The 27,256-nt window shown below is 50.4% G+C and overlaps 1 protein-coding gene across 5 annotated transcripts in view; it reads left to right on the top strand.

The window, feature by feature from the left end:
• ASTN2 (astrotactin 2) overlaps positions 1-27,256 on the top strand; it is a 262,038-nt gene that overhangs the window by 102,942 nt on the left and 131,840 nt on the right. For all 5 annotated transcript variants that reach the window (XM_090121266.1, XM_090121268.1, XM_090121267.1 and 2 more), the window contains 3 exons: positions 4,495-4,579; positions 4,739-4,813; positions 4,912-5,049. In XM_090121266.1, the coding sequence (XP_089977392.1) occupies positions 4,495-4,579; positions 4,739-4,813; positions 4,912-5,049 (298 nt within the window). The remainder of the gene's footprint in view (positions 1-4,494; positions 4,580-4,738; positions 4,814-4,911; positions 5,050-27,256) is intronic.

Below are 27,256 nucleotides of genomic sequence, written 5' to 3'. Positions count from 1 at the left end.
GAGCTTGTCTAGAGGCTGCGAAGAGCAGGGAAGGGAGGGGAGCTCTGTGGCTGGAGGTGCTCCTGGGCACATTTTGCCTGCTTGGCCCATCCCACCAGCCCTGCTGGCTGACTTTGGAGGTGTCAGCCCAGAAGGTGATAGTTAGGTACTGCAGAGCACGTTTGGGTGCTGCCTGCTCAAGACCTTGCAGCAGCTGCACACGTGCGCCCATGGGGAGCTTCCTCAGCAGTGCAGCTTAGGGGCTTAGCAAATGATAATGAGAATAATATCTGTGTCGAACGTAAACCCAGACACAATCCTCACAAGTTAGGTTTGCTCTCAAGTGCTTTGATGCATCTGGGCAAGGAGAGTGACTTGCAGTGGGGGGAGAGGAGGATGTCTGTAGTGTTGATTCCAGATTTTCCCTCTGCATTCGCAGCAGGGCTGAGCTGTCTGCCTCTGCTCCCAGCCACTTTGAGCTGTACCTCATGTCTGTACCAGTCTGATGCTGCCCATGTGCTGCAGAGGAGGATCTCTAGGGGTCTGCTGGTCATCCTGCCTCGTGGTGACTGTGTTCCTTTAGAGAGGAATTAAATAATCAAAGAGAAAGAAAGTTTGTCCTGATAGGAAAGAGCTTTCCTTTCTTGTTCCACAAAAGCTGAACAGCTTTTAGTGAAACTGAGTTTCTCATCAGGATTAAGCAGAGAGAGTTTGGAAAATGCCATCCCCAAAGGCCAGGAACTGCAGATAATGAGGGTGGAAGAGAAACTTGTCAGAGCTGGGAGCTGCTGAGGAGTCACAGCCTCAGCTGGTCCGGTCCTGGCTGCAGCAGCCACTTTCTGAGGACCCCTCACTTGTCCATTGAATTTAGGAATTTAATGATCCATTAAGACCATTTTTGTCCTTTCTGTGTTGAATTTTCTCGGATTCTCTTTCTCTGCTATCCCACAGGGTTGCAGCAACCCATTTAAAGAAGGGTTTTGTAGAAGTGCCTTTTGAGCTTCCCTCTCATCCGCACCTGTATCAATCAGAAACTCTGTGCCAACCCTTGTGCACATGTGCACTGTGCCTGTCCCTGGCTGGCTCATCTCCTCCATCACGGCTGCTAGCCAGGGACAGGAGCAATGCGTGCAGTGTTGGGGTAGTGGCAGGAACTGAAGGGCCAGGCTTTGCCCAGGAGTGAGCCCTGCAGCCTCCTGCCTGCACCCAGGGTACAAGTTGTGCTTCTGGGAGAGGTGCCCACAGGGCCAGAGCTTATGCTGTTGTCCCCCGGGCAGAGGCACAGTCCCTGGTTCCATGAGTAGAAGTGCTGCTGCCTGCAAAGAGCAGCTTCTCCAGGAGCACAGGGACTCTGGGAGCCTCTGCTGTGTGCCAACTGGAGGATTAGAGGAATCCCACAGCATTATCACAGTAGATCACCTCGCCCTAATGAGGATAACAGGATTACCAGCATACTGGCGCAGGAACACTTGGCTGCATGGCTCTCATGCAGCCTGGCTATGCTGCTCTGTGGATAAACAAGGAGATGGCTGGGAGATGTTTTCTGCTTCAGGAGGAGCAGAAATGTGGTGTGATGAGTGAAATAGGAGAAACCTTTTAGCTTCCTGTGTAGATGTGTAGAAAAGGGCTGAAGTCCTCATTGCGCTGGTCTGGATGCAGCTGGAAGGCTGCTGTAGGCATTTGCACCAAGCTCCTGTGTGCTTTCCCTCTGCCCTAGGAGCACAGTGGGGATTCAGACAGGCTCCTCTTCTTTGGGCATGAATGAGCCGTGGGACAGCCCTGAACCAAAAGCTGATGGTGCAGAAGGTGGTGATTGGGCTGCAGAGTGCTCCCGTACTGCCACTGCATGAAGCGTGCCACCATATGGAGCTCTGTGCTTGGAAATAGGCAGAGGAAGCTCCCACTTGTGTGCAGCCACCAGGCAGATGTGTGTTTGGTTTGCCCACCTCCACCATGCTCTGGGTCCTGCTCCTCTTCCCAGCTGCAGCAGCAGTGCCGGATTGTGGCAGGGCTCTGCGCGCCACTCGGTGCTGCTTTGATCTCTGTGCTTGCTCATCTCCCCGCCAGCCCTGTGGACATGAAAGCACAGCAGGAGGAGGCTGTGAGACGTGTCTGGGGGCTCTGGATGCACCCTGCAGCTTCTGCAGCCCTGGAGACTCTGTGCTCCCTGCCATCAGCCATGGCTGGGCAGTCTGATCTGGCCTGATTCGTGGGTTCTGAATTCAAAAGAAGACAGATGGCTTCAGCATCAGTGTTTGCATGTGCACAGCACGGGTCGGTGTCTGCAGAAATGGGCTGCTTGTCACAGCACTTTGGAGATCCCAGTTCATTTGTCCTCCCTCAGCAGAGGCACAGGGTTTTGTAGCCCTGAACAAGAGTGCTGTTGTTTGGGCTCTTGGTGGTGGCTGTTTTTAGCAGCATGTTGAAATCTGCTCTTAAGGAAATACACTTGCTCAATGAAGGAATTAGGGGCCTGGGACCCCCACCTCGGTCACACTGAGCCCATGCTGGTTCACCCCACAGGCCATGGCAGCAGTTGGTTCAGCATCACACCCATCAGGGCTGAGGACAGAAAAAATCCCAGGATATTTTGGGGAGTTGAAGGAGGAGGGTGCTGGTGGTCTCAGCCCTGCACAACATCCCTGCTGTGCGATGCTCCCGCTTCCCAACACAAACCTCCCTATAAACCTCCCAGTAAAGCCTCCAGGACTGGCTGTAGCTGTTGAAGCTCTAGGATTGAAGTCAATAAAATCAATATTTCTGCAGGTTGATAGAGTTCCTCCTTCCAACACCGAGCTGCCTCAACTGTAAACAAACTGGCGGACAAAATAAACACATCGTGCTGCGGGAAAGGGGTTAACGGCCCTGGCACCTGCAGCCATCAATAACCAAGGCGGTGATCGGGCTGTTGGATGCCAACCTTTCTGGGTGTTTTTTTTCCCCTTATTTGCTCTAATTTCCGTGGCAGGCTCAGAAAGTGAGCCGGTGCCCCAAGACTCCCAGCTCTGCTTTGCAAGCGCTCTGAGATGTCTCTCATTTGCAGATCATATATTTGTTATGTAATAAGCGCCGGGAATTAATGATCCACGTCGTGGCTGGGGGAACTTGCGTACTAAGCACCCAAGAAAAGAAATAACTTTTTTTTTTTAACTCACTGATGGAGCCATTAGGACATGCAGCTCTTGTCACGAGACCGCCGTGGGCCAGGCAGGCTGCAGCATGGTGAGCCAGAGCAGGAGGAGCTCACGCCGTCTCCTTCCCAGCTCCATCCCTTTTGAGAAGTAATGCTCCTGCCTCTCCCATTATGAATCATGAGGTTAGCAGCTTTTGACAGATCATAAATCAGTGCTTGGAAGTTGCTAGGACAAATCCCAGGACATTTAATCTTTAATATTAGACGCGTTTAAAGCAGTGAATATTTCATGAAGGTGCTGTTGCATTTTAGCACGTCATTAGCTGTCTCCTTCTTCCCCCCTCCCTTCTCTTTCCCTACCTCTCCCTTTCCAGACATCTCTTAGTATCTCATGGGCTGCACCCCCGTTTTGTTCCCTCCTGACAATAAAGCTCTTTACTGTAATCCCTGCAAGACACGCTAAGCTCAGCTGGGGACTGAGGTGTACGCAGTCCCTGCCCACCTGCAGCCTTGCTGTTCTGGGGGCTCTCCTTCCCTGCCTCCCCCCTCTTTGTGGTCCCCCCGGCTCTGCCCCAAGGCTTAAAGCCCAGCGATGAGGAACAGCACAAAGCGAGGCAGAGGGAGTGGGAGAAGTAATCGACAGATGCTTGTAAGAAAACTCCACGTGCAAATCCAATTCGTCTTTTGATTTTGCTGTTTCTTGCTCCGGGTTATATATTCATACTGAAAGCAGGATCAATCTGGGCCAAGCTCAGGTCTGTGCTCCTGCTGTCAGCAGGGTGTAACGGGGGGTGGGAGCCCCTTGGAATGGCAGAGACTGGAAGCCAGGGGAGGAAGCCAGAGAGGAGGGAGGCTGATTCTTCTGCACTGAGTGAGCTGGGGGGTTGCAGAGGGGACTGCATCTATGGGGTGGGTGTTTGCTGTCCTGGAGAGGTGTTGGTGTCATGCTGAGCTTCTTTGGAGGCCACCAGGCAGGGCTTGGCTGGCCCAGGGGAGCTGAAAGGGTGCACATAGGTTGAGATCAGACATCTTGATTAATTGCATCGCATCTCCAGCTCCAGTAACACATCATGTAACCTTGTCAGAGAAGTCATAGAGTATCTCGAGCTGGAAGGGACCCATAAAGATCACCAAGCCCAGCTCCTGGCTCCACACATCTCCATCCCAAACCCTATGGTGGAGAGCAGTCCTGATGCTGCCCGAGCTCTGACAGTTTGGGTTATGTCCACTGCTCTGGGAGCTGTGCCATGCTCACCGCTCTCTGATGCAGAACCTTTTCCTAACCTTTTCCCAGCTGACACAGCTCTACACCATTTTCATTGGAGCAGCCAATGCGATGCTTTCTGCACAGGGAGGTCTTACATGTCCCTGGTCTCTTGCAGGGGAGTGCAGCTGTCATGAAGGCTATGCCCCGGACCCCATGCATCGCCACCTGTGTGTGCGCACTGACTGGGGACACAGTGAAGGGTGAGTGGGAGCTGCCTGTGCACAACAAGCTGGCTTCATGCTGGGCTCAGTTCCTTTCCTCGTGACCTTCATCATTATCACCAGATATCCGGCACCTGGTGGTGCTGCTGTCCTTGCTGGGAATGTGACGCAGCTTCTCTCTCCCTCTTGGTCTCCCAGGCCATGGCCCTACACCACACTTGAGAGAGGATACGACTTGGTCACAGGAGAGCAGGCACCGGAGAAGATACTCAGGTGGGTTGGGTAGCATTCAGCTTGTCTGTATTCGAGTTGGAGGTCCACCGTTCACTGTGGATTCTGTATTCCTGTCTGATGGTTTGTCCCCATCCCAGGTCCACCTATAGTCTGGGACAAGGCCTGTGGCTGCCTGTCAGTAAGAGCTTCGTGGTGCCCCCCGTGGAGCTCTCTATCAATCCTCTTGCCAGCTGCAAGACAGATGTTCTGGTGACGGAAGATCCGGCAGATGTCAGGTAGGAAGCAGATTTCTCATTTTACTCGTGCTTGAGTGGCTAGACTGGTCTTCAAATTGCTACTGAGGATTCAGTAATTTATATAATAAGTTTGATCAATTTTCTTCCAGTAAGAGATCTGATTATTGGTGGTGGTTATTTTCCCGGTGATTTTTGGTTGTTATAGGTCTAGACCCAGGTATGTCATGTAACTGAAGCCTTCCGGTCCCATCAGGTGAACTGGTCAGACCTGTGACACGGCTGTTTTCAAGTGGCTTAAATCTAATGTTTGTTTGCATAGCTTTAGTTGGTGCATTTATAGGTACAGAGGACGTCATCGTCGTTCTGAGATGTTGATGCATATCACATCTACTATTTTGGGCCCCATAAAGGCCAAGGTCAGAGCCTGGTGAAAGGTTGTGTTGTTGGTCCAATTACTATGCAATCAGAGGGGTTGTTTTTCTCCCTTGAGTTCAGCAGATGCCCAGATTTTTCTCTGGCTCTCCCATTCTCACTAGCTTGTGCTTTAACCAGACTTCCTTTGACATCTCATTCAGCAGAGCTGAGGGTGGGCAAAGTTTGGGGCTTGGAAAGAGAAGTCCAGGCAAAACAATTGTCTTCTGTGCCCCAGCTGGAAGGCGATGTTGTTTTTGCCCACCTCTGCTTGGTTTGCAGAGGTTTAGCTGTTTGATTTATAAGGTATCGGTGTGTATTTCCTCTCCTTGCTTAAATCAAGATTAAGTGTGTGATTGCAGGGTGCCAGGGATTCCCTAGGAGTCCTCCCTGCCTTTCTGCTTGCTGCCTTCTCCTATTGAATGAAGACAATTTCTTGACGTGCTAATTCTTGTCTGTGCTGTGGATCATATTCCTGGGAATCCCTATCTCCCCAGCCCATTTTCTTTCGTTTTCTAAGAGCAACGGGTTATTGGATTTCCACTTTTCTGTCCCATCACTGTGAGTCTTGGCAGGACTCTTCATGGAGGAGTGCTGGGGCAGGAGGGCAGTTTCTGGCACAAAGGCTTCTGCTGTCTGCTCTCCTCCAAAATGAAACCCCTGATATAAATATCAGGAGTGACCCATGTAGAATAAAAGAGGTGAGTTCATGGTGCTTGTATCCTACGTGAAGGAGATGCTAAATTATTAAAACTTTAATAAACGTAATAATAAATATTTGATGCTGAATTATGGAGGATTTCGCAGATACAGTGAAAACCCCAAACTGAGGTGTTATTATTCCTGCATTAGAACCTAAATGCTTCTCAAAGGAGGATCAGGCTGGCAGCTCAAGTTCCTGAGCACCCTGTGAAGGATGGGGTGGAGATGGTGCTGCACAATGGGCTGCTGGAGGTTCTGGTGCAGAGCAGCTGTGCTCAGGATGCTTAGTGTGCAGCCCATGAGGAGGGACATTGCAGTGTTTGGCACCTGTGAGCATTGCCTGTCCTGTCTCCATATTGAGGCTGTTGGGAGCTTTTACAAAATGAGAATGGTACTATAAAGCTGTTCATCTTTGCTTTGTTCCTTTGGACTGAGACGTACGTTGGTATCAAGTCAAGGGAGTGGTAATGCAGCAGTTCTGGTGGTCCAGGAGTCTGAATGGTGTCTGGTAATACTGGACCTGCCATTGGAGTGGAACACATACTGTCCAGCACACAGGACTTCAAGAGTCATCCCTCTGCCCTCATGCAGCCCTGCTCTCATGGTGACACTGCTGTCTGCATGCTGGCAGCTCCTGTTTGTGTGCTGTGGTGTTTTAGCTGTGACCCCCTCATGTCCCCAGACCAGCATCAGCCCTGTGCTGTATTACAGCAGCTGGAGCACGGCTGTCTCAGCTCCCGCAGTGTGCTGTGTGCTGTCCTGTGACGTGATGGTAATTCACCCAGTATTTCTTCTATACCTTTAGTAACAAGCGAACTGCATTCCTCCAGACCTTTCATTAGTCTGGCACCTTTTCACTCTGAGGTCACTTCTTGTGAAGAGTTTAATGGAGGAAAATTGCAGAAAGCCTGGCTTGGAGGAAACAAGTGATGAAGTCTTTACAACTTGGAGGGTTAAAGGTTTGAACACGGCCTTGTGGTTTTATGAAGACACTGGGGACTGCAGAAGGGCCGGGTGGGGCTGTGCCATCAGCAGATCTCCGGAGCAGTGCTGGCTCCCTGCGGCTCACAGGGATGATGTTCTCTGATGGCTCCCTGCTGAGGCTTCCTCCAGCCTTCTGCCATGGCTGCAGCCCACCCTGCAGGTAGGGGTGGCAGGTGGGATGCTTGCTGCCTGTTCTCTGTGTGCACTAGGCAAGGAAAAGGAACTCCTTCTGGTCCTATTGGAAGTATCACTTGTCCTGTGGGATGGAACATTGCTGTGCTCGTTCAGCGTGGGATGCTCAGCCTATGGGCAGCTCTCTGTGGATATCAGGAGGACACGCAGCTCCTGCTCCCACCCCAGCGCTGAGTTGCAGCAGCAGCCTTTATTGGCTTTCCAGGTGTGTGGGGTGACGCTGGTGCTGGTGGCACTGGTGCTGAAGGTGTCCCCTGGAGGTGATGCAGGGGCTCCTGCCCTGCTGTCACTGTGCTGGTGGTGTCACCCCATGCCCCTCCGTGCCACCAGCTCTGCAGAAAAGTTTGTAGTTTCTCCTGAGCAGGTATAAATCGGAGGAGTGAGCCTCAGCTGCTGCCTGACATGACATATAGCTTTATTGTTATGGCAACCATAGAAACAAATAAAAGCTTTGCCTTCGCTTGACAAGCCTTTGAGATGTCCTGATGGAGAGACAAGTGTTCAGTGGCAGAATGAATTCTCTTGAACTCTCTGTCAATTCATCTTCGTTTTGCTCCCAAGCGAGCCCCTTTGCTCTTGAAATTCTTTGCCAAAGTACAATCAGTGAGATTTTTTGTTACTGTTATTATTATTATTTTATCTTCATTTCTCCCAGTGCTGCACACACTGCATTTGAGCTGGTTATGCTCCCCAGCTCTGAGCCTGTGCATCCCATGGAGCAGGGGCTGGCCTGTGTTGAGGCTGGGAGCTGTGCTGTGTCCTGACATGTGGCTGACCTGGCTGAGACCCTCTGTATCAACCAGTAACACCAGTGTGGCACCAGCTTTTGCAGCAATTTGGGTACTTTACACCTTGCTGTGAGTCTCCCTGCACTCTCCAGTAGACAGGAAGTGAAAGGAGAAATGGAGGAGAAAGGCAGAGGGAGTGGGCCAGGAGAGGGGAAGCAGTTTTGTTAATCATCAGCAGATTTTGTCTCCTTGGTACCTGGGCCTCACACCTCGCCCCTGGGAGCACAGGGAAATGAGCACTGCTTCAGGCAAACCTGGCCAAAGCTCAGGAGGGTTCTGCTGAGTGCTCTGCTCCAGCACAAGGTGGGTTCTATGCTTATCTCAAGCACCACCCAATTTGGTGCAAAAGGGCTTCTCTTGGGTTCACTCCTGCTACTTCCTCTGCCTTCACGGTCTGTCTGTCCTTGCAGCATCACCTGTTCCCGAGCCTTGGGATGTGTTTGTGCAAGGGAAGCCCTTTTTGGAGCTGTTTCTCAGCAGGAGCAGTGACCCCGGGCTGCTGCCTTCCCACCTCTTTCCCTGATGATAACAGCAGCCACAAGTGCCAGTGATGCAGCCGTGAGTGGCTGACAGCAGGTGTCTGTGATGAATGGACGGCTTAACGTGATGGAGCAAATTGATCATTCCATCACCAAGCACAACTTACTCATTTCTGGATGGAGGGCAATCCATTACTGCATGCGTTGCAGAGACATTGGTATCCCCAGAGGTAGAATCCCCTTGGCTCTGGCCTGGGCTTCTTAACACCTCAATGTGCCACCAGCTCACAAAAGGGTAGAGAAGCAGCTCCTGGTGCTTAACACGGGATAAAGGCAGCCCCCAGACTCATCTTCCTTGGGGAAAGGGTGGATGCTGCTCAGAAAGGCAACTGCCAGCCTTTGCTCTGCGTGTGTCAACCCCACATCGTCCTGGTTCTTGTGGGATTTTCCTGCTCGCTGCCTCCCGGTTTGATTTCCTCGAGCAGATTGGAGGAGTCAGCTCTGTCTCATTTGGCAAAGGGATGACTAAATGGGGCTGTAACCTTGTGGCAGCCACTGACAGCTGCGAGCACGAGGAGAGAGGAATCGCAGGAGCGGTGCATCGGGGAAATGAACAGCAGAGAGGAAATGAGGGAAAAGAATTAAACTCAATCTGGAATCACCCAGGGAGTATCTTGGTTAGGTCAGAACCAAACCCGTGCCTAGCAGCACCTCCATCACACTGGGAGGGTGCAGAGACCTGATGCGCTCTGCGCATCTCTGTGATTCACCACCAGCAATGGGATCTGCTCTGCCCAGAGGCAGAGGGGTATCTCAGCCCTCCTTCTTTGTGGGCTTTGCAATAATCCCTGCTACAGTAATGCTGAATTTCCCTTTTTGTGTGATCCTCTGAAATTCCTGAGCTCTTCATACTGCGCTATAAAACTACGCAGAAAATGATCAAACCACTTAGGGGCAATGCCTGTAAATTTCAACCGAGCTCATAGGCAAATCCATTGCAGAGAGCACGCACCAGGAGCAGCCATGAGTTGTGCAGCTGAATGATTGCTGCTCCTCTCATCAACGGTGCCACAGAGCCCGGGAGGGAAAAGCAAACAAATGCACAAACAGATTTTGTTTATGTATTTATTGAGACAATTAAAACCCCCAACACTTGCCAAATATACACATACTGTCTCACACCCGGAATGGTTCCCTTTAATGTAGCTGGGATCTCCCATCGCAGAGCATGATTTGGCACCGAGCTCTGCAGCTTCTCCTTACTGCAGATCTTCAGTTGCTGGTAGCTGTGTGTGTTTCTGTCCGTCTGTCTGTCCATCAGAGCAGCTCAGCCCTGGGCAACAGTATCCTGCTGGCATCCAAGCAGAATCCGGACACAGGGGATTTGCAGGGCAGACAGTGGCTTTGAAACACAGCACGGGTGTATGCACTTAGAGAGATGGAAGGTTGCTAAGTCAGGCATTAGGATTGCTTTAGTGAAAGGAGCTCTCCCATCCCTGTTTGATGGCAGTATTTGTTTTTACATCCCTGCCTTTGTTTCCTATTAAACATTGGCTGGAGCATGCTTTGTAGCTGCAAGTTCAAAAGCAGCACATCCCCATGGCTTCTCATTTTGTCCAGCCTGCCTGTGCTATTTTTCTCTAATTATGTATTTTCCCTGCATCTGAGTTTTCTTAGCTGTCCTTTGTGAGTGTCTGCTGCCTGGGCAGGGCACTGGGAAACAGGAGAAGGACTGGGTGATCACCTCCTGGCAGCAGCTGCATCCAGCTTTTGCTGGAAGACTCTATTTTCCTCTTTCTTCTCCTTTTCCTCCTCCTTTACCCTTGCTATTTCTTTTGCAGTGAATGATCGAGCTGTGCAGCCTGCCTGGGGTTTTACAAGGATGTGCTCATGTCATCCAGGGCAGCCTGGGGCAGGCAGGAGGCAGCTGGGGACACAGTGCTCCTGGGCTGTTGAGCTGGTGTTGCAGCAAAAGAGAAGGCTTCATTTTGTTGGCAATTGCACATGAAGGAGAAATGACTTAAAAACCATGGCATTGCTTGGGGAGGGTGGGATGCTGGGGGTTTGCAGCAGGAGTGGCAGGTGCTTGCTGGGGATGGCTGGGCTGTGAGCAGAGCACAGGGCATGGCTGCTGCTGGGAGGGATGCTGTGCTTCTGGAGAACACTGGGTCACTGCGAATGGACATAGCAGCAGCACAACTAGTGTGGGGCAGGCACTCAAGTCCCAGCAAACACAAAGAATTTGCAGTCAGCTTTGCTATCTGTTACCAACCCTGATGACCCAGGTTGACATCACTCATCACTGAGTTGTGCAGTATGGCACTGGTGGGTTCAGGAGAAGGACAGCTGGGGAATGAAATCAGTGGCAGCAGCATGAGGTCCAGGGCTCCCCGTGTGTCCGGGGAAGGATTTTCGGAGCCTGTGCTCCCTCTCCCAGGGCTGCCAGGAATAAACTTGTCCTGAAGGTACTGCAGTGCTTTAAAGGAGGAGCAGATGGGATGATGGCCCGTACCCACCTGGCTGTATGTCTCCCCTCCAGTTCAGCTGTGTGAGTGGCAGCTACAGTCCTGTGTGGGGCTGTGACATTGGGAAAAGATGAATACCTTTTCTTTAGCTATTTTGAAATGCAATTGGAAGAAACTGGCCACATCAACCGGCTGCTTCTGATGAGATTTCAGGTGCCATAAACTTGCCCGATGTGGTCCATTTCTGCTCCTCCTTTCTGGTTTTTATCTCCCGTGACTGCTGTTGGATCACTTCATTCAGAGGACAAAACTAATAAAATGCATCTGAGCTGAAATGTTCCTGGGAGCATGCCAGCAACCTGCGATGGGCTTCGGAGCTGCCAGAGGATGAGAAACAACCTCACAGTGAAGGCAGTGGGAACGGAGGTGGACATGAGCCGGGGAGGCTTGTCCTTCTGTTTGAGGGGTGTTTCAGAGTGGACACCATCCCTTGTAGGTTTGGAAAGGACCTTTGAAGAAAATCAACCCCTGAGTTCATTTGATTTCTTGGTAGTTTTTTAAAGGGATGGCAGATGCATACATGGCTATGGAGGAATTGTGCTCACCCATAAAACTGCCTGGGAAAATCCTCATTCAGCTTCAACCACAGGGCAACCACAGCTGCAGCTGGTGAACCGAAGAGGGTGTACTATCCCAAGATAAATGAAGTTAATTAGTGTTGGCTCCTGAGCAGCCAGGAGGATGTTTCCACTGACCCTGATGTGCTGGGCACAGTGCTCCACAGAATCATAGAATGACCCAGATTGGAAGGGACCTCAAGAATCATGAAACTCCAACCTCTCTGCCACAGGCAGGGCCACCACCTCCCCTTTTAATCCTAGACCAGACTGCCCAGGGCCCAATCCAACCTGGCCTTGAAAACCTCCAGGAATGGGGCATCCACAACCTCTCTGGGCAGCTGTTCCAGCACCTCACCACTCTCATAGTAAAGAACTGCAGCCCCGCAGCTGCAGCATTCCCCATAGGCTTTGCTTTGCTCCAGGATGTCTCTGTGGCTCTCGGGGTGCTTTGTCATGCCCTTTGCTCTTGGGATACCCATGGGGAGAGACAGTGCAGCACTTCCCAGATGTAAAGCCCGGAAAGCTTAGATGCGTGTTGAATCTGTATCAGTGTCCTGTGTCCAGCATTGCCCATTGGCATGGAAAATCCTTGAGCTCCGTGTGCTGTGCCGCAGCTGCAAACCCTCTGCCCTTTGCCTCCACTGTGTCCAGATTCTGCATCATTGCCCTTTTTCATCTGCTTATTCACCGTGTATTTGACTTCTCTGTCTATGATGTAGCTGTTGGTAAGTCCTGCACAGGTTCTGTGGCCTCTGCAGGTCTGGCTGCTGGCTACGAAGCTAGAATGAAAAGCACCCCAACTTTTTCTTGCTGCTACACATGTAAAGCCCGGGGCTCTGGTGGGCGGTGGTGCTTTCCTGAGTGCCACACTGCAGCACATTAGGCAGAATATTGTTTGGAGAGACTAAATCAAAGTGCTGTGAATCTGGAGAGGGTGGGAAGGAGGGCTGGGGAGCGAGAGGGAGGAAAAATAACACCAAGAAAATTAGGTGAAGTTTTGCAAAATAATAATCCCATCCTGGGAATTGCCCTGCTTTCACTGCCTGAAGAATTCCTGTGTGCTAATCAATTCAGCTCCAGACATTTCCTCCAGTGCTTTTGATATAATGAGGTGCTGGCGGCTGAACCAAGAGCCTGTTGTTGTAGCTTAGGGTGCAGGCAGGGACCTGCTGCTCCACGGGGCACTGCAGCTTTCTGTGCCCTCCGTGTGTCACTCAGAACATGCTTGGTGCCAGTGTCCTGCTGCCTCACCTGCACACTTTGGGATGGGCTGAGAATTGCTCTTCCAGGAGCTGGGGGAACCCTGAGCAACCGACTCAGAGGACCCACCAAAGTGACTGCAGGGACAAGGGGATGTACCCTGCAAGGACACATTCCTGTTCCTTGTCAAGCTCTCTGTCAGTGCTCAATTTCCCTAGTGTAGACTGAGGCTTTCTCTACCTGCATGCATCTGAGCCGTGTAAATATCATTAGTATGAATGAGAGCCCTTAATGCCATTGAGGCTGTCCCTTTGGTGATGTTCTCAGGCAGCTCTCACCCCAGCTTGGGGCCATGGGATGTCCCATGTCACTGCCTGCCTGTGTCCTTGCTAATCTTAATCATGCTGCTCCAACTACCTGTGGACAGGGGCTCTCTCCCTGCAGCAGCCCTTAACACAGAAGCACACAATTAAACACCAGCTAATACTTCCCTGCTACTGTGCAGGGATTAAAATGACACAAATGAAGAAGCTGAGAATTAAGGCAGGATACTGTGTAAATATGCACTGAGATTTTGCAGTAAGAAGTCTCTTTATTCAGTTCAGTCCACATTTTCTTTCTTTTCTTCTTAATTAGTGTGCATTAGACACACTTGGGCAGAGCTGAAGGTGTTGGCTCTGAAATGTGGTTGCTCTGGAATTGGATGCAGCTCTGGGCCGTAACAGAGTAGTTTGTAAAGGGTTAATGATGAAATGGTGGGTTGTTTAATAAAGAGCTCCTTGACCTGTAGAGTCCGAGAGGCAAATATGTTGCTTATAACCATCTATTGCAGGGCTGATCTGTGTGTAATGAGCCCTGACATCTGCTAGGGCTCAGCTACCTGAGTAAATGCTGCGGAGCAGCTGCTGTGCGCCACCTCCCCGGAGGGGTGCCCTGAAAACCCTGTGGAAAGGGATGGAGTTAACCTGCAGCGAGGCTCTTGAACCCAGCTCCTGTTTATTCTGTGTGTGCACATGCTGACAGCCTGTCATCTGCTATTAACTCTCATTGGAAGTGTCACTGCAGGCTCTTAGCACCAGAGCTATGTTTCCGGTGGCAGAGGCTGGTGCACGAGATCCCCGTGAGGTTGGGTGTTGGTACCCAGGGGTGTTCCTCCTCTTGATGTGTACTGATGCTCTCCTTTGGGGATGCAGTAGGTTCCTGCTTGCCACCAGCCCCGTGGTGATGGTCTACCCAGGATCTGATAGTTGGATTCTGTTGGATCTGAATCTCCCTGCTGAAGGACTTTGTTGTTTTAGCAGCAGTGGAAAGGGACTCTCATAGACCTGCTCCAAGTGGTTGGAGTGGATACCTTGAGCTGACCCTGTTTGTTATGGGTAGGCTATTCCAGGGTATCCATTTCCTCTGTTCTTCCATGCACTCTCAGAAGAGGTGGCTCATGTTCCCCGTTCCTGCAGGGAGGTGTGGAGGCTGTGGTTATGCTCCTCCTGGTGGGAAGGGAGACATGTGAGGCAGGATATGGTGCTGTGCTGATGTCAGTCCAGAAGGCAGGGCAAGGTATGCTATGGAACCTGGCTTCTTGGCTCTCTTCAACGAGCTTCTCAAATGAACGCAGACCCGGAGAGCAGCCTGGGGGGTCTCGGTTGTGTGCCTTTTGGATTTGTCAGCTATAGCTTTGCAGAGGTTGAAGGAATTAGGAGATTTGCCGTCCAACATCTGGCTCTCTGGCCTTTTTGCTGCTCTGGAGAGCATTGTGGGGTCCTGTTCCTCCACGCCATTCCTGCAGGGCTGCGCAGCTGCATGCGATGGGGTTTGCAGGGTATCTGGGAGCATTCCAGAATTCTTCCAGGAGCTCCTCACCTTTGCTGCTATACCTGCAGCACCTGGTCAGGCAGACATAGGATCATCCCACATCAGCCCCGTAAAATTCTGGGGTAGTGTGTGGGTCTGGCTGTGTGGGCTGTAGCAGATAAGCAGAGGAATATCCCTGAGCTCCGGCCTCTCAGTGGCATCCGTGCCATCTGTGTATGCTGGCACATTGCCTGCAGTCACTGGGATTTTCTGACCTTTGTGAGGTTTCTATCACCTTGCCTGGCTTTTCCTGGCAGGAGCAGGGCTGGGGGGGCTGAAGCAGGCTGAAGGGAGAGGAGCAATCTGTGAAGATGTTTGCAGTCTCGTGGATTCTGCCCATCGCTGGGTCAGGCACCCACATGACCGCTTCCTCAGAGCTCATCCACAGAAATAAAAGCGAGTGCGGAACGCTGTGCGACCTATTTAGGGAAGGCACGTTTCTGCTCTGCCTTGTGCAGTGCAGTCCTGACAAATCCACTGCTTTGTCCTCTGCCCACAGCTGAAATCACAATCCGTTTAGACTGATCTGCCTTTGGAAATCGGTTACCTTTGGTCTGCAGTTGTCTTTTTTTCTCTTATCCCACAAATGGGCATCGCTGTGTCTACTCCACTGGTGTGCTAGGTAAGACTGCGCTGCCCTATGTGTCTCTTGGTTAACCTCACCCGTGCTGAGAAATATCTCCAGTTATGATGTTTGAGCTCGGTGAGCTGCCCTGCAGAGCCCCACACGCACCCCTAGAAATGCTCTGTGCTGGCAAGGGTTGCTCCCTTTACCTTGCAGAGGTCAGGTGCCAGCAGAAGGTGGAGGAGGACGCGTAGGTGCAGGAGGTTGCACTACAGAGCAGCTTCCCAGCGCTGCAGTGGAGCAATTTCTGTGTCCATGTTTGCTGTTTAGGGGCTGAGGGAGGGACACATGCATCATCCTTTACATGCATGTGTGTGTGTGCAGCTCAGTGGGACTTTGACCCAGCAGAGCACTGGTTTGTGAACAGTTGTGAGCTTTTGGAAAGTCTCATTGCTTCTGGCTGTCACTGGCAGCACGGGGAGCACAAGTATGAGATTATGAAGCCCGGTCCAGGGAAGTCTGCCTGTAGCAGACTTCTCTCCTCCCTCAGTTCCTCTCTTCTAAAGTAACAATTTCTTCATCAGGGCAGCCTCTGGTGTGGCCAGAGGTGTTTTTGGGATGGGAGTGGCTTTGGCATGGTCAAGCATGGTCCTCTGTGCCCACCAGACCAGTGCTCTGAACATCGGCAAGGCAATGGGAGCCAAGCAGGGAGGTCAAGTCCTACAGAACTGACAGCAGCAGATTTTGCTTCCCAGCTCCTCCTTCTTCCAATGAGAACTACCTGACATTAGTGCTAATCAATCCCCAAACGGTGCACACGTGAGCAGTGTTGCTGAAACCTGCCCTTTCACCATCCAGCACAACTCACAGTTGGTTTGTATGATATCTCGCTGCCTTGCAGCTGAGTGTGAATCCCAACCTGGAGCTGCTTTGCTAATGACTTTCTGGCATCATCCTATGGGAGTACCTGAGAGACTGGGTGTTTCACTTGGCTCAGAGGAGAAATAAAAGCCCTTTATTACAAAAAGAAGAGTGATCTGATTCATGGCAACCCACCCATTGGGTGTTTAAGCTGAGCCAGCCAGTTAGCATGCCCAAGATCTTCCTGAGCTCAACCTGCCTTCAAGCCCGTTGGTCTTCTCCATCACCCATCCAACCTGGCAGTCTCCTCGCCTCCCAGCACCCAGAGCTATCCAAGAAAGGATTTCCTGGTTCCTCCCAGTGACAAAACCAATACCAACGGCTTCCATTAATATTCCAGGAATGGCAGAGAAGATTGACTGCCTCATTAGCAGGCATCGTGTGAAACTCTGACAATAATTAACAACTCAACGGTCTTATTTGCTGGCCTATCACAGAAGTATTCAATCAAAAATGTAATTTGCTCAACGCTCCCATTTACCATAAAGAGAATATTCCTTCAAAGTTTTAAATAGACTAATTAAGAGGGAAGAAATACAGGGAAAAAAAATTATTAACAGTATAGTTTTAATGGGAAATTACTGGAGCATATTAATAATGCAATAACCATTTTTAACAGCTGTCTGTCAGTTTGTGGGCCGGGGTAATTAAATTAGTCACTAAAGGGTTAGTCAAATTAGGCGTCAGAGAGCAGCGCTGGGGCTAACGAAGGCACATCAAGCTTAATGCTCCAGCACAGGGAGGAGGAGGAGGAGGGGATGGAGGCAGGAAGCACTTTGTGCTGGGGGTCACCCCACGCTGCCAGAGGTTGTGCAGAGCTCTGCAAGCCCTACATGGGGCATTGCCCCTAAAAGCCCCTGGGATGCAGCAGGATGCTGAGTGTGCGGATGGGGCAGCAGAATGCTGGCTGTGGGCTGGTTCCTCTCCAGGAAAATCACAATTTAAGAATGAAAAACAAAACAAAACAAAACCACCAAAAAACTCCTCTCGGAGCATGTGCACGGCCTGCAGTGGCCTCCTTCAGCCTGATGTTGCTGCAGGTTTTAATCTCTTTGCAGAGCCAGAAAGCAGCTGTGCAGGGGCTTTTTGGCAGTTGCTACCAAGGCTTTATGTTCTGCGGGTTTCAGGCTTGTGTTCCCCCTGCCTCCCCCCCCTTCACCCTTTTTGAAATGAATCTCAGTTAATTTGGGATGTTGTTGAGTCTGAAACACATCTTTCTTGCCGCCAGCCTATTAAAAAATGTATTTACAGCTCCATAAAGCAAAGCCAGCTGTCAAGGTAATGTCCTGCTGGCTCCAGTGTGTTCGGGGCACGGGGTAAGGATGTGGGGAGGTGCTTGCATGATTGCAGTGAAGATTTTAAGCTGAACAAAGAATTTTCAGGCTGGGAAAATCATTGCATTTGCCTGGGGAGGTGTTTGTAGGAGGCCTGGGGTTCCCTGCCAGAGGGAATCCTGCTGTGATTCACTTTCCTTCTCTGCTCACTAAATCAGGATGAGGATGTTGGCCTTTGGGTCTTTGTGGGAAAGGATTGCTCCTTCCAGTGTGCTCCTCTGGGACTTCAGACATGTCCTCCATTTTGTACTGACGGAGTGGGACCTTTTCTGTAGTACGTCTGTGTGGAAAAACCAACTCAAAGCAGTAACCAAAGCACAGATGATTCTCTGTTCTTCAATAAACCCTCACCCATCAGGAGGTACCAAACATGGCTGGGGCTTCTGGAGGGCACAGTGCCTTCTGAAACCATGGCCTAAGCCATGCAGAACAAGAACATGTCTTTCCAAATATTAGCTAGCAGCCTGGCCTGTTCTATACATTCCTCTTGGTTTGATTTTGCAAAGAAGCTCTTGGGTTTTGAAACAGATTGAAGTCAGGTGCAGGTCTGTGTGTTCCCATGAGAAGTTTCAATTTTCATCAGTCAGTGGGGTTCGGTGGCATCTTTTTTTTTTTCCCATCACACCCAGTTTAAGTTGACTACAGAGACACCCCTGCCTACCTGAAGTACCTGGGACTTTGTGTTTCTTTTCTTTTTTTTTTTTTTTTTTTTTTTTGTATTATTAGGGTGAATGCAAAGTAAGCAGTTCCTTTAGCTGAATGCTTTGGGGAAAACAGTAATTCTGTAATGCTGTAAAAGATGGTGCCTTGCTGGAAGGGTAGAAGGGACCCACTGGATCCGTGTCATCTGGCAGTAAAACCACCCAATCTCCAGGATACCTCAGCAACTGCAAGAACATGTTCCCAGCTATTCTGCAGCTTGGGGAAGGGCTGGGCAAGGCACTCTGGCAAAGGCAGGCTCGCTCTTTCTCACGTGTTGGAGAGTTACGAGCCGTATAGATTATTTTAATGGCGGTATTACTTCCAACTGTGCCTCTACCATCTGTTCTTCCCCAATTATGGATGCAAAAACCCAGCATGTTTCTCCATTCCGGCAGTAGAGAATGAAATATAAGCACTATAAAAGGGTGTCTATTCCTTGAACAATGGAATTGGCACCTGCAGTATTTCGCTCATGCTTGGTGGTCAGCATGCCCTGCCTGGTCCCAGCACCGCTCCCTGCTGATGCCATGAGCCACACTGACAAAAGAAGAGACTCATGTGCTGTATGATTTGTCCAAGCCATGCGGGGTGGCAGAATTATGAATACTGACCAGGCGTTGTGATGCTACAAAACTCAACAAGAACCTCTTACCTCCAGCGCGGCGATAAACGGGACTGAGGCACAGCAGGAGGGAGGGAATTAAGGCAGGACATCAAAGACTGGCTTCCATCAAGTAAATCATGCCATTGCTTCAGTAAAAGAACCCTTAAATGTTTTATTAGGGATTTTCAACAACTACCAAAATTAAGATGGAAGGGATGAATTATTAAAAAATAGATTAACTAAACTAGCCTCTGAATTAAACATGGAAGGTAACTACGAGGAGCAGCGCTGTGCACTGCGGGCAGCCAGTCCTTCAGCTGGGCTCAGAGCAGAGGGGAGCAGTGCAGGTGGGATGGAGGCGATGCGGGGTGTTGGGTGCTGATATGCTGGGATGCTGGCTCAAGGGACCAGCTGGGCCTGAGTGGGCTGTGCTGGGGATGCTGGGGGTGCCTGGCTCTGCCCAGAGCTCTCTGCACTCCTGTCTCATGCTGCAGCCCTGTCAAAGTGAGACGACGCTGTCACAAAATGGCCTGGCGATCTGAATTTGCTGTTCCAGGCCCCGGAGGTCTGATCTGGCCTGATGTGATGCACTCAGCCCATGTATATGGAGCACAAAGAGCAGGAGGTGAGGAGATGCTTTTCTCCCTCTTATTTTTGCTGTTCCTGCCTCCTGGGGGTGGGCGCACTGTCTCTGGGTGCTGAGCAAAAGATACAATGGAATTTCTCTCTGTTTGTTCTCCCCACTACCTCTCTTTCTTCTTTTTCCCCCGACTCATTCAAAGCTCTTACATGCGAGCCCACAATGCAGCTCCTGTGAATGCCAGCAGTCGTACAGCCGCTAGGAACAATTCACAGTATCTGCCACAGCACTGCTTTAAGGTTCACTCTAATGGAACAAGTGGAAGCTCCATTCATAATAATAATAAAGCACTATTTTGCAGTTATATACCGCTTTTCATCTTCACGACTCAAAGCAGCATTAATTAACTGCACGGCACCGTGGGAGCTAGGTAACTGTTGTTGTCCCCATTTCACAGTCTGGAGCAGTGACATATCTGGAGTTGCTCGCGGTTGTGCAGTAATTCAGCATCAGAGAGGCAGTAAATCCAGAAACGCCAACTCCTGCTCTGTGCTTTATTTCTGGGGAACGTTCTCTACTCATTCCTCTGGCAGAGCAGCCCCTTAGGAGATTTAAAGTCATCTTCATTTCTGAAGCTGAGCGTCTGGTACAGAGGGGGATGTTGCTGGAGTTGAGCTGAGGCCGAGGGGGGCTGCTGTGATGTGTAGGGAAGCAAGTTCCACGCCCCCAGGCTGGCGGTCGGCGGTCGTTTCAGCTTTGCTGGGCTCCTTCCTCCTTCCATCAAGACAAAAAAATTGGAGAGGCAAGTTCTCTTTGGTCTGTTCTTTCACAAATACGCATCCATAAGCCTGTTTCAGTAAAATGGTAACAAAGAAAAAAACCTCAAATTCAGGCTGTTTTCTTGCTTGTAAAAGCTCGGGTTTGCCTCTCTGATGAGCTCCAAAATCTGTTGGTTAACTCCTTTTCCAAGGGTCACATTAGCAGCCATTCCTAGGGATGCTCCTCATTGACTTCAAATCAGTTTTGTCCCTAAGCCAGCAAAGTCTTGGTCAGTATTTTGAAAGGGCATTTGTTTGGGAGACATTGGGTCAGCAGCACTGCATGTGCAGAATGCACCAAGGCACTGCCACGACCAAAACATCGCCCATGGCCGGGGATGGAGTGCATATCACCAAGTGCCACACATCCCCAGGGAGCCCCCCAGGCTCTGTGTGCTGCAGGGACCCCACGTCCCATGGCCGCTGATGGGCTCCCTGCATCCCATCACCGTTAGGGCTGAGCATTTCCCACCACCCTGGCATGGCAGGGATGATTCCCTCTCTGGAGGCATTTCCCAGCACACCCCAGCCGTGCTGCAGCCCCACAGCTGCCCCTGCCTGGAGCTGCTCGCTGAGCGCCTGCAGTCTCACTGCTCACAGCCTCCTTTGTATTCTCTCCTCACCCTGCCGACCTTAGCTGGTGTTTTGTGCTGTACAAACGCCCGTTTTGTACTGAGCAGGTTCCCGCTGCTGCCTCCTCAGCACTGGATTTTACTTTTCTCTCTCTCGTATCTGGTGAAGGAAGCAGACTGTATTCCCTGTAGTCCCCTCACGTCCCTGTAAGCAGGCTTCAGTTTAGCGTGGAAAAATTTCCATTTAGTCCCTTTCATTAAAACAGACAGGAAAATAAAGGTGGTGGGTGGAATATGATGGGCAGGAAGAGGGTGGTGTTGCAGCATGCAAAGGTTTTTCTTTTCCTTTCTTTTCTCCCCTTCTCCTCTTCCTCTGTGATCAGGCTCCAGTTGCAAAATGTGCATCCAGAGAGCAGATTCCCCAGCAAGTTTCTCCTGATCTGCTTTGACAGATCCATCCGGGCAGGAGTGCTGATGGCCACATCCCATGTGTCAGCATCTCCTCGTATAGTTGTGGTTCACACTGAGTGTCCCCGCTCCCATTGGCTGCTGGCAGAGCTGATGGCTGAGATCAGGATGGCTCCAGAGGAGGGATGCTCCCATCCCATGCACCCCTGCCATTAGCTGCTCAGCCCCTTGCATCCCATGCAGGCTCTGCTGTAGCAGGGCTCTTTGAAACACATTTGGTGTGGGATGCTTTCAATCATTGAACTGGGTAAGGAATCTGCCAGCAGGCACAGGGCATTCTGCCTTTAATAAATGCGTGCATTCTTCATGTTGCACTTTGTAATGAGATCTCATGGAGAGGTACAGACAAAGGCAGGATGTCTCCAGGTGTTTGGTACGTGGGTGCATCCAGATGAGCTCCGGGGAAACCCAGACATGGTGTGTGAGCACAGTGCTGCCTGTTGAGTGGGGCTTCAGGATGCTCAGTCATGTGTATGTGATCCCCTGTGTACTTATCCTGGGATGTGTTCAAGGCCAGGTTGGATGGGGCTCTGGTTGGTGCTGATGTAGTGGTTGGCAACCCTGCCCACAGCAGGGGTGGAACAGGGTGGTCTTTGAGGTCCCTTCCAACCCATGGCATTCTAGGATTCTATGTGGGGTTGGGGTGCCCTGTTCTAAAGGCACCACAGCTGAGCCATGCAGCGGAGTCCTGAGTCCTGGTCCCAAGAAATCCCAATCTCCAGTGCTGCGTTCCCATGGGAAACAGGACAGCTGGTCCCCACCTGAGGTATGGGCTTGGCTGCTCCAGTTCCTTGCCTTTAACCCTCTCCCCTCCTCAGGTGAATGATGATGTTCCTTTTTCCAACTCTCAATTCAATTTATCTTGCGTATTGACCCAAGCAGAAAGTCAATGTTTTCTTCATCTGCCATTTGCTCTGATGGCAGCCAATTTGGGTTGGCTGGAGCAAAAGTGGTTGCATCAGAATTCAGTGCCAGCTTACGTCTTATTTTTTTAAATGCTGATTATCCTTTTTTTTTTCAGTACACACCTGGCCCTGGACACAGCATTTGTTACAGGATATAGCTGCAGGCAAGGCTAAAAATGTGCAGCCTTCACCCCTGGGGCTGCAGAGCCGGGAGGATGCCTGCGGGGCTGCTCATTATGGGCACTGGGGGCTGCCCACTGCCTGCCAGTGCATGCAGTTTGGTTATGAAGTGGTCACATCTGTGGGCTTCATGCACATCTTAAGCTCTTCATCTTCCTCTGAAGTCTGGAGGCCACACTTTTCAGCTGTTCCCCAGGTTAGAGGGATGCAGGCACTGCACTACAGGCTGTCCAGATCTGTTTTGTGTCTGATGTCAGAAAGCTTGCTTTCTGTCCATAGAGAGCTTGCTTCTCTGCTTGGGTATTCATAAGAGTGCAAGTCAGCAGAGGTTCAAAACTAATAAATGAGCAGAGCTGTCCCATGCACTGGTCTAAACACAGCTTTTGACCCAAAAAAACTTCCAAGCTGGTTACAGCTGCTTTTAAGCAACAGGGATGTTGCAGTGGTCAGAGGATTAAGGAGCTTGTGGTGCATTCATGGGGAAGGTGCAAACAAGGTGAACCTTCTGGCAGGGTGTGGGCAGCTTTGGGGTACAGCCATGGTGGTCTGATGGGGCATGGCTGCTGCACAGGGGAGGTTTCCCCATGCCAGTGATGGCATCTTCAATCCCGTGCTGCACTTCTTCAGGGAATTAAACCAGCAGAAAACCTTTTCCTTGCTGCATGGGAGGAAGGATTTGCTCTTTGGGTGCCCTCACCCAGTCAGCAGTGGGATGGATCCTTACTAAAGGCAGTGACAGATCGGAGTGCTCCAAGGACCAGACCCACAGAGGTGGAGTCTCTGGGAGGGTTGGGTGACCAGCCAGCTTCCCAGTGTGTGCTGCGCCTTGTGACAAGCGCGGCTGTGCTCCCAAGAGCTGCTGATGAATACTGGGCACCTTGCATAACACAGTCTGCATTGAGTGCCTTAGATAAGAGCCAAGGCCCTTTGAAAAAGCCCATCCATATGGACAGAAAATCCCTATGCAAATCTCTCCCCAGGTATAAAATTAATTGGATTCCAACTTCAAAGACTGCTTCGGGAAACAAGCTCTAAATAACCTAGTTGTGCCTCAGTTCCTCTGTCTGCGGACACTCACCTGGCTTTTTCAGAATCACTGAGTGTTGCTGATAGAAGGTGCTATATATAGCAGCAAAGTTATGCATATATGTATACTTATGCACAGAGACACCCCTAGTAAGTGACCCAGTGGTTTTGTTAAGTGCAGCTTGCTGGTTTGGCTCTCCCAACAGCTGTGGTTTTGCATCTCATGGGTGCTGGGCAGCACCACAGCCAGCTGCAGCAGGACCAGGGAACCCAGTGGGGCCTGGGACTGTGCTGGGTTTAGGAGGAGATGCAGGGGAATGTTCCTGTTTGCAGGGGCTCAACCCCATCACTTCCCAAGAGATCAATAGGAGCAGCAGGTGCTCAGCAACTGCGAGATATCAGGGGATAAGCGTTTGGTCTAGCAACCCTGGCCATTTCCTATTTATCTAATCTAATTCTATTGGCATTTCTAAAGTGCTTTTCGCCACTGCATCTAAGCACTTTATGTGTATCTTGAAAAAACCCACAGCTGCTGTGTAATCAGGGCATCTGAGCCTGGGATGCGGGCTTGTCCTGGTGTGCAAGTGAACAAATGGGATCCTGCTCACAACGTCCAGCTTCCCATACTACCCTCACAAATCACTGCAATGTCAGATCCAGAAGAACCTGCTAGACCACACAGCTTACCCCAAATACCCCCGAAGGCTGTAGAATGGAAGGGAAAAAAACAATGGGTTTGTGCCTAAGCAAACATTGAAGGCTGAGTGATAGATATCCTCAGGCTGAGATTTGCAAACTTGCTGCTGTCACTGTACTTGGGGTGGGGGTTGGAGGGGCTGACCCATCTCGTGTGTTCAGCCTTTAGTAATTTGGATGACACATCTCATGCCTTCTGTCCGGGGTTTTGCTCGATTGCTTGCTTTTCGAAGATTTCTTTTGCTCCTCCAGGCAAAACTGCTGTAGAGGATGGAGGCAGATGTTTGTATGACATGTGGAGCTCTTACAAGCAAAAAAAAAAAAAAAAAAAACACAACCAAAACCCTCATTAATTTGGCCAGCTTAAAGGCTTTTCCCGAATAACTCAAATTGCTACACACGGAGTGAGGTCTTGTTTAATTTTAACAGCAGTGGGCAGTGCTCTGTCTGCCTGAGCACAGCCTGTGTCCCTGCCCCACAGCAGCTCCCACAAGTGCCAGACTGGGATTTGGGGGGGAATGGGATGTGCTGGGATGAGAGGGGAGAGGAGTGGTGAGTGCAGAATGAGTGAGAAGGGCTGAGCAGTGCTGCATCCAGCAGCTGTGGGTGATGAATTCCCTCTTTTCTTACCTAAACTAACCTGCAACACCTTCCCCTTCCTCCCTGCCCGGAGTAAAACTGTGCGTGACCTCTCCTTTAAAAAATGCTATTAAGGTTGCAGAGCTCCAAAGCGAATAGTTGCCAGGGTCAGCTTGCTGTGCAGCCTCCAGGCAGCCCCTCGGTGTGGATGCGTTATGAAGCCTGCTTTAATGGCATGGCCATGTACTAGCTTTTCACCTTTGCCTCGTTCAGCACAGGCAATGAACCTGCTCTGGGAATGATCTGCATTAATGTGGAGCAGTAAAAACTTCCACCTAAGTCAGTGAAAGCTACTCTTCGAGTAGAGAAAGTGTCATTTAATGCTAAGTGCTCTGAAAAAATCAAGTCTAAATGTCACAAATTTGGTGCATGTAATGTAGTGGATATTTTCTTGCATTACCGTTCCTGGGTCTTGGCTCCCCATCTGTAAAAGGGGGATGATGATGGCGAGATTGGGAACTTAATCACTTTATTGGTTGTGAAATACTGCTGCTTTCTGGTGCTGAGCAAAGAATAAGCACTCGTGAGGAGCTGAGTAATTGCCATGGAGAGGAGAGTAAGGTAGGAGCTGAGTGCTCTCCAGTGAGGAGGAATGAAGGCACTGGGGAGCTGCCAAAGGAGCTGTTTGCAGGGCACTGAGAATCCAGCAGGCATTCATCAGGACTTGGGGTGGATTTTGGGATGCCCCAGTGCTGAGCTCTGGGCTGTGCAGACACCCCAGTACTGCTCAGCACCGTCCCTTTTGGCAGCAGGGAGGGATCCCTTTGCTGGAGGAGGTCCCACCATGCAGCCATATGGGTTTGGGTTTGGGACCAGTGCCCCTCCAGGGCTCAGTTGGAAATACCAGCCTGAAATGTATTTACAAGTTGACAAGTCTGTCGAGGGGATGGGATGGGAGGAATTGCTAGGCAAATGGAGCTAATAAAAATATTAATTAGCATAGAGAAATCATTTGATAATTTTCATTTATGTATTTTTTAATTATGCATTGCTTCCATGACTGATAACCCCGCACCATTAGCGTGATCCATTTTGCTAGATAAACATTTTACTTTGTGAGTTAATTAGTGTTCAATTACTATCAATTACTACGTATTATTACTACCAATTCCATGTTAAACAGGCAGATTCCACCACTGCTAATTGTTTCATTTATCAACACTTGGAGCTGTTTGGAACCTTATTGCATGGGGTAGGGGGGGGTCCTGCAGGGCTGGGGGTCCTGGGTGTCCCCTGCACTCCTTGTTGTGCTTGGAGCTTTCTTGTCCTGGTGCTCCACGTGTTTCCACTTCCTGTCATTTGATTTCTTAAGATGTTGAATCTGTGCTTTTCTTCTGGTGTGCTGCAGCTTTTTGAACTGTTAGAAATCATGTTAGAAAGTTTTTTTTTTTTCCTTTGCAAGTGGAATTTGGAGTAGTGCTGTACAAAGAAAGGGAGGGGAGGGGAAGGGGAAAGATGAACAGGAAGGGAAGGAGAGGAAGGGAGGGTAGGGGGAAAGGGAAGGGAAAGGGAAAGGGAAAGGGAAAGGGGAAGGGGAAGGGGAAGGGAAGGGAAGGGAAGGGAAGGGAAGGGAAGGGAAGGGAAGGGAAGGGAAGGGAAGGGAAGGGAAGGGAAGGGAAGGGAAGGGAAGGGAAGGGAAGGGAAGGGAAGGGAAGGGAAGGGAAGGGAAGGGAAGGGAAGGGAAGGGAAGGGAAGGGAAGGGAAGGGAAGGGAAGAAATGGTCAGGCTCATCTTGGATAATTGTGGTGCCCTTGTAGTTAATAACAAAAGCTAATACAACTAAATTAGGTATGTCTGTCTCTCGCTGCTGATACAGTCAACTGAGGAAAGCTGATTGCTCCAAAGTAATTTGGAACAGTCAGCTGAGTGCAGTAGCTGAGGTTTTAGGAGCAATTGTACTGATATCACCGAGATCTGGGGCTCTGTGTTTGTGTGAAAGGAAGAAAATAGTTTCGTAAGTGTTGGACACCTTCAAAAGAGGGGAAGTCATATCCCTGCCTGGAGTAATTAGCACCTGGTGAAGCTAACAAGGAGCCTGGGGAAGGTGCACAGCCAGCAGGGATGTGTGCCTGGCGTGGAGGGGCTGAGCCCTGCAACATGGCCCAGCACCCCCAGGACATGTGCATTGCAGGATGGGCTTTGTCAGCTTGCTTTTGTTGTGTGCTGTTTGTTTGTTTTGTTTTGCTTTAATTAAATGTCTGGTCCTTCTGGTTGCCAAGGCGCGCTTCAAAACACTCCGATGGAGCGCTGGTTTTATTGACTCTCCAGCAAGTTATTGAAGCGTGGTAGGAAATGCTTCACACTTTCAACCTCAAGGTTTTTTGGAGAGCCTTTTTTTTTTTTTTTTTTTTTGCAAGTGTTTATTATAGCCTTACCACGAGAAATGTGCTATCAGGAAAACTGATAGTAAGCAGCTCCTCGGCAGTGTGTGACAGGTAGCTCCGCTGAGAGCTGTCTCTGGTGTCACCCAAGTACGGAGGAGTTCTCCCAGTTTAGGACCTAGCCTGGATGACAGCTTGTCTTCAAGCCTCCCACCACTGTTAG

This window comes from Phasianus colchicus, chromosome 19 (genome assembly GCF_987193195.1).
Source record: "Phasianus colchicus chromosome 19, bPhaCol1.hap1.1, whole genome shotgun sequence".
In the NCBI taxonomy this organism is placed as follows: Eukaryota; Metazoa; Chordata; class Aves; order Galliformes; family Phasianidae; genus Phasianus; species Phasianus colchicus.
The sequence above is the reverse complement of the archived record's forward strand: the minus strand, read 5'-3'. Positions and strand labels throughout refer to the sequence as shown.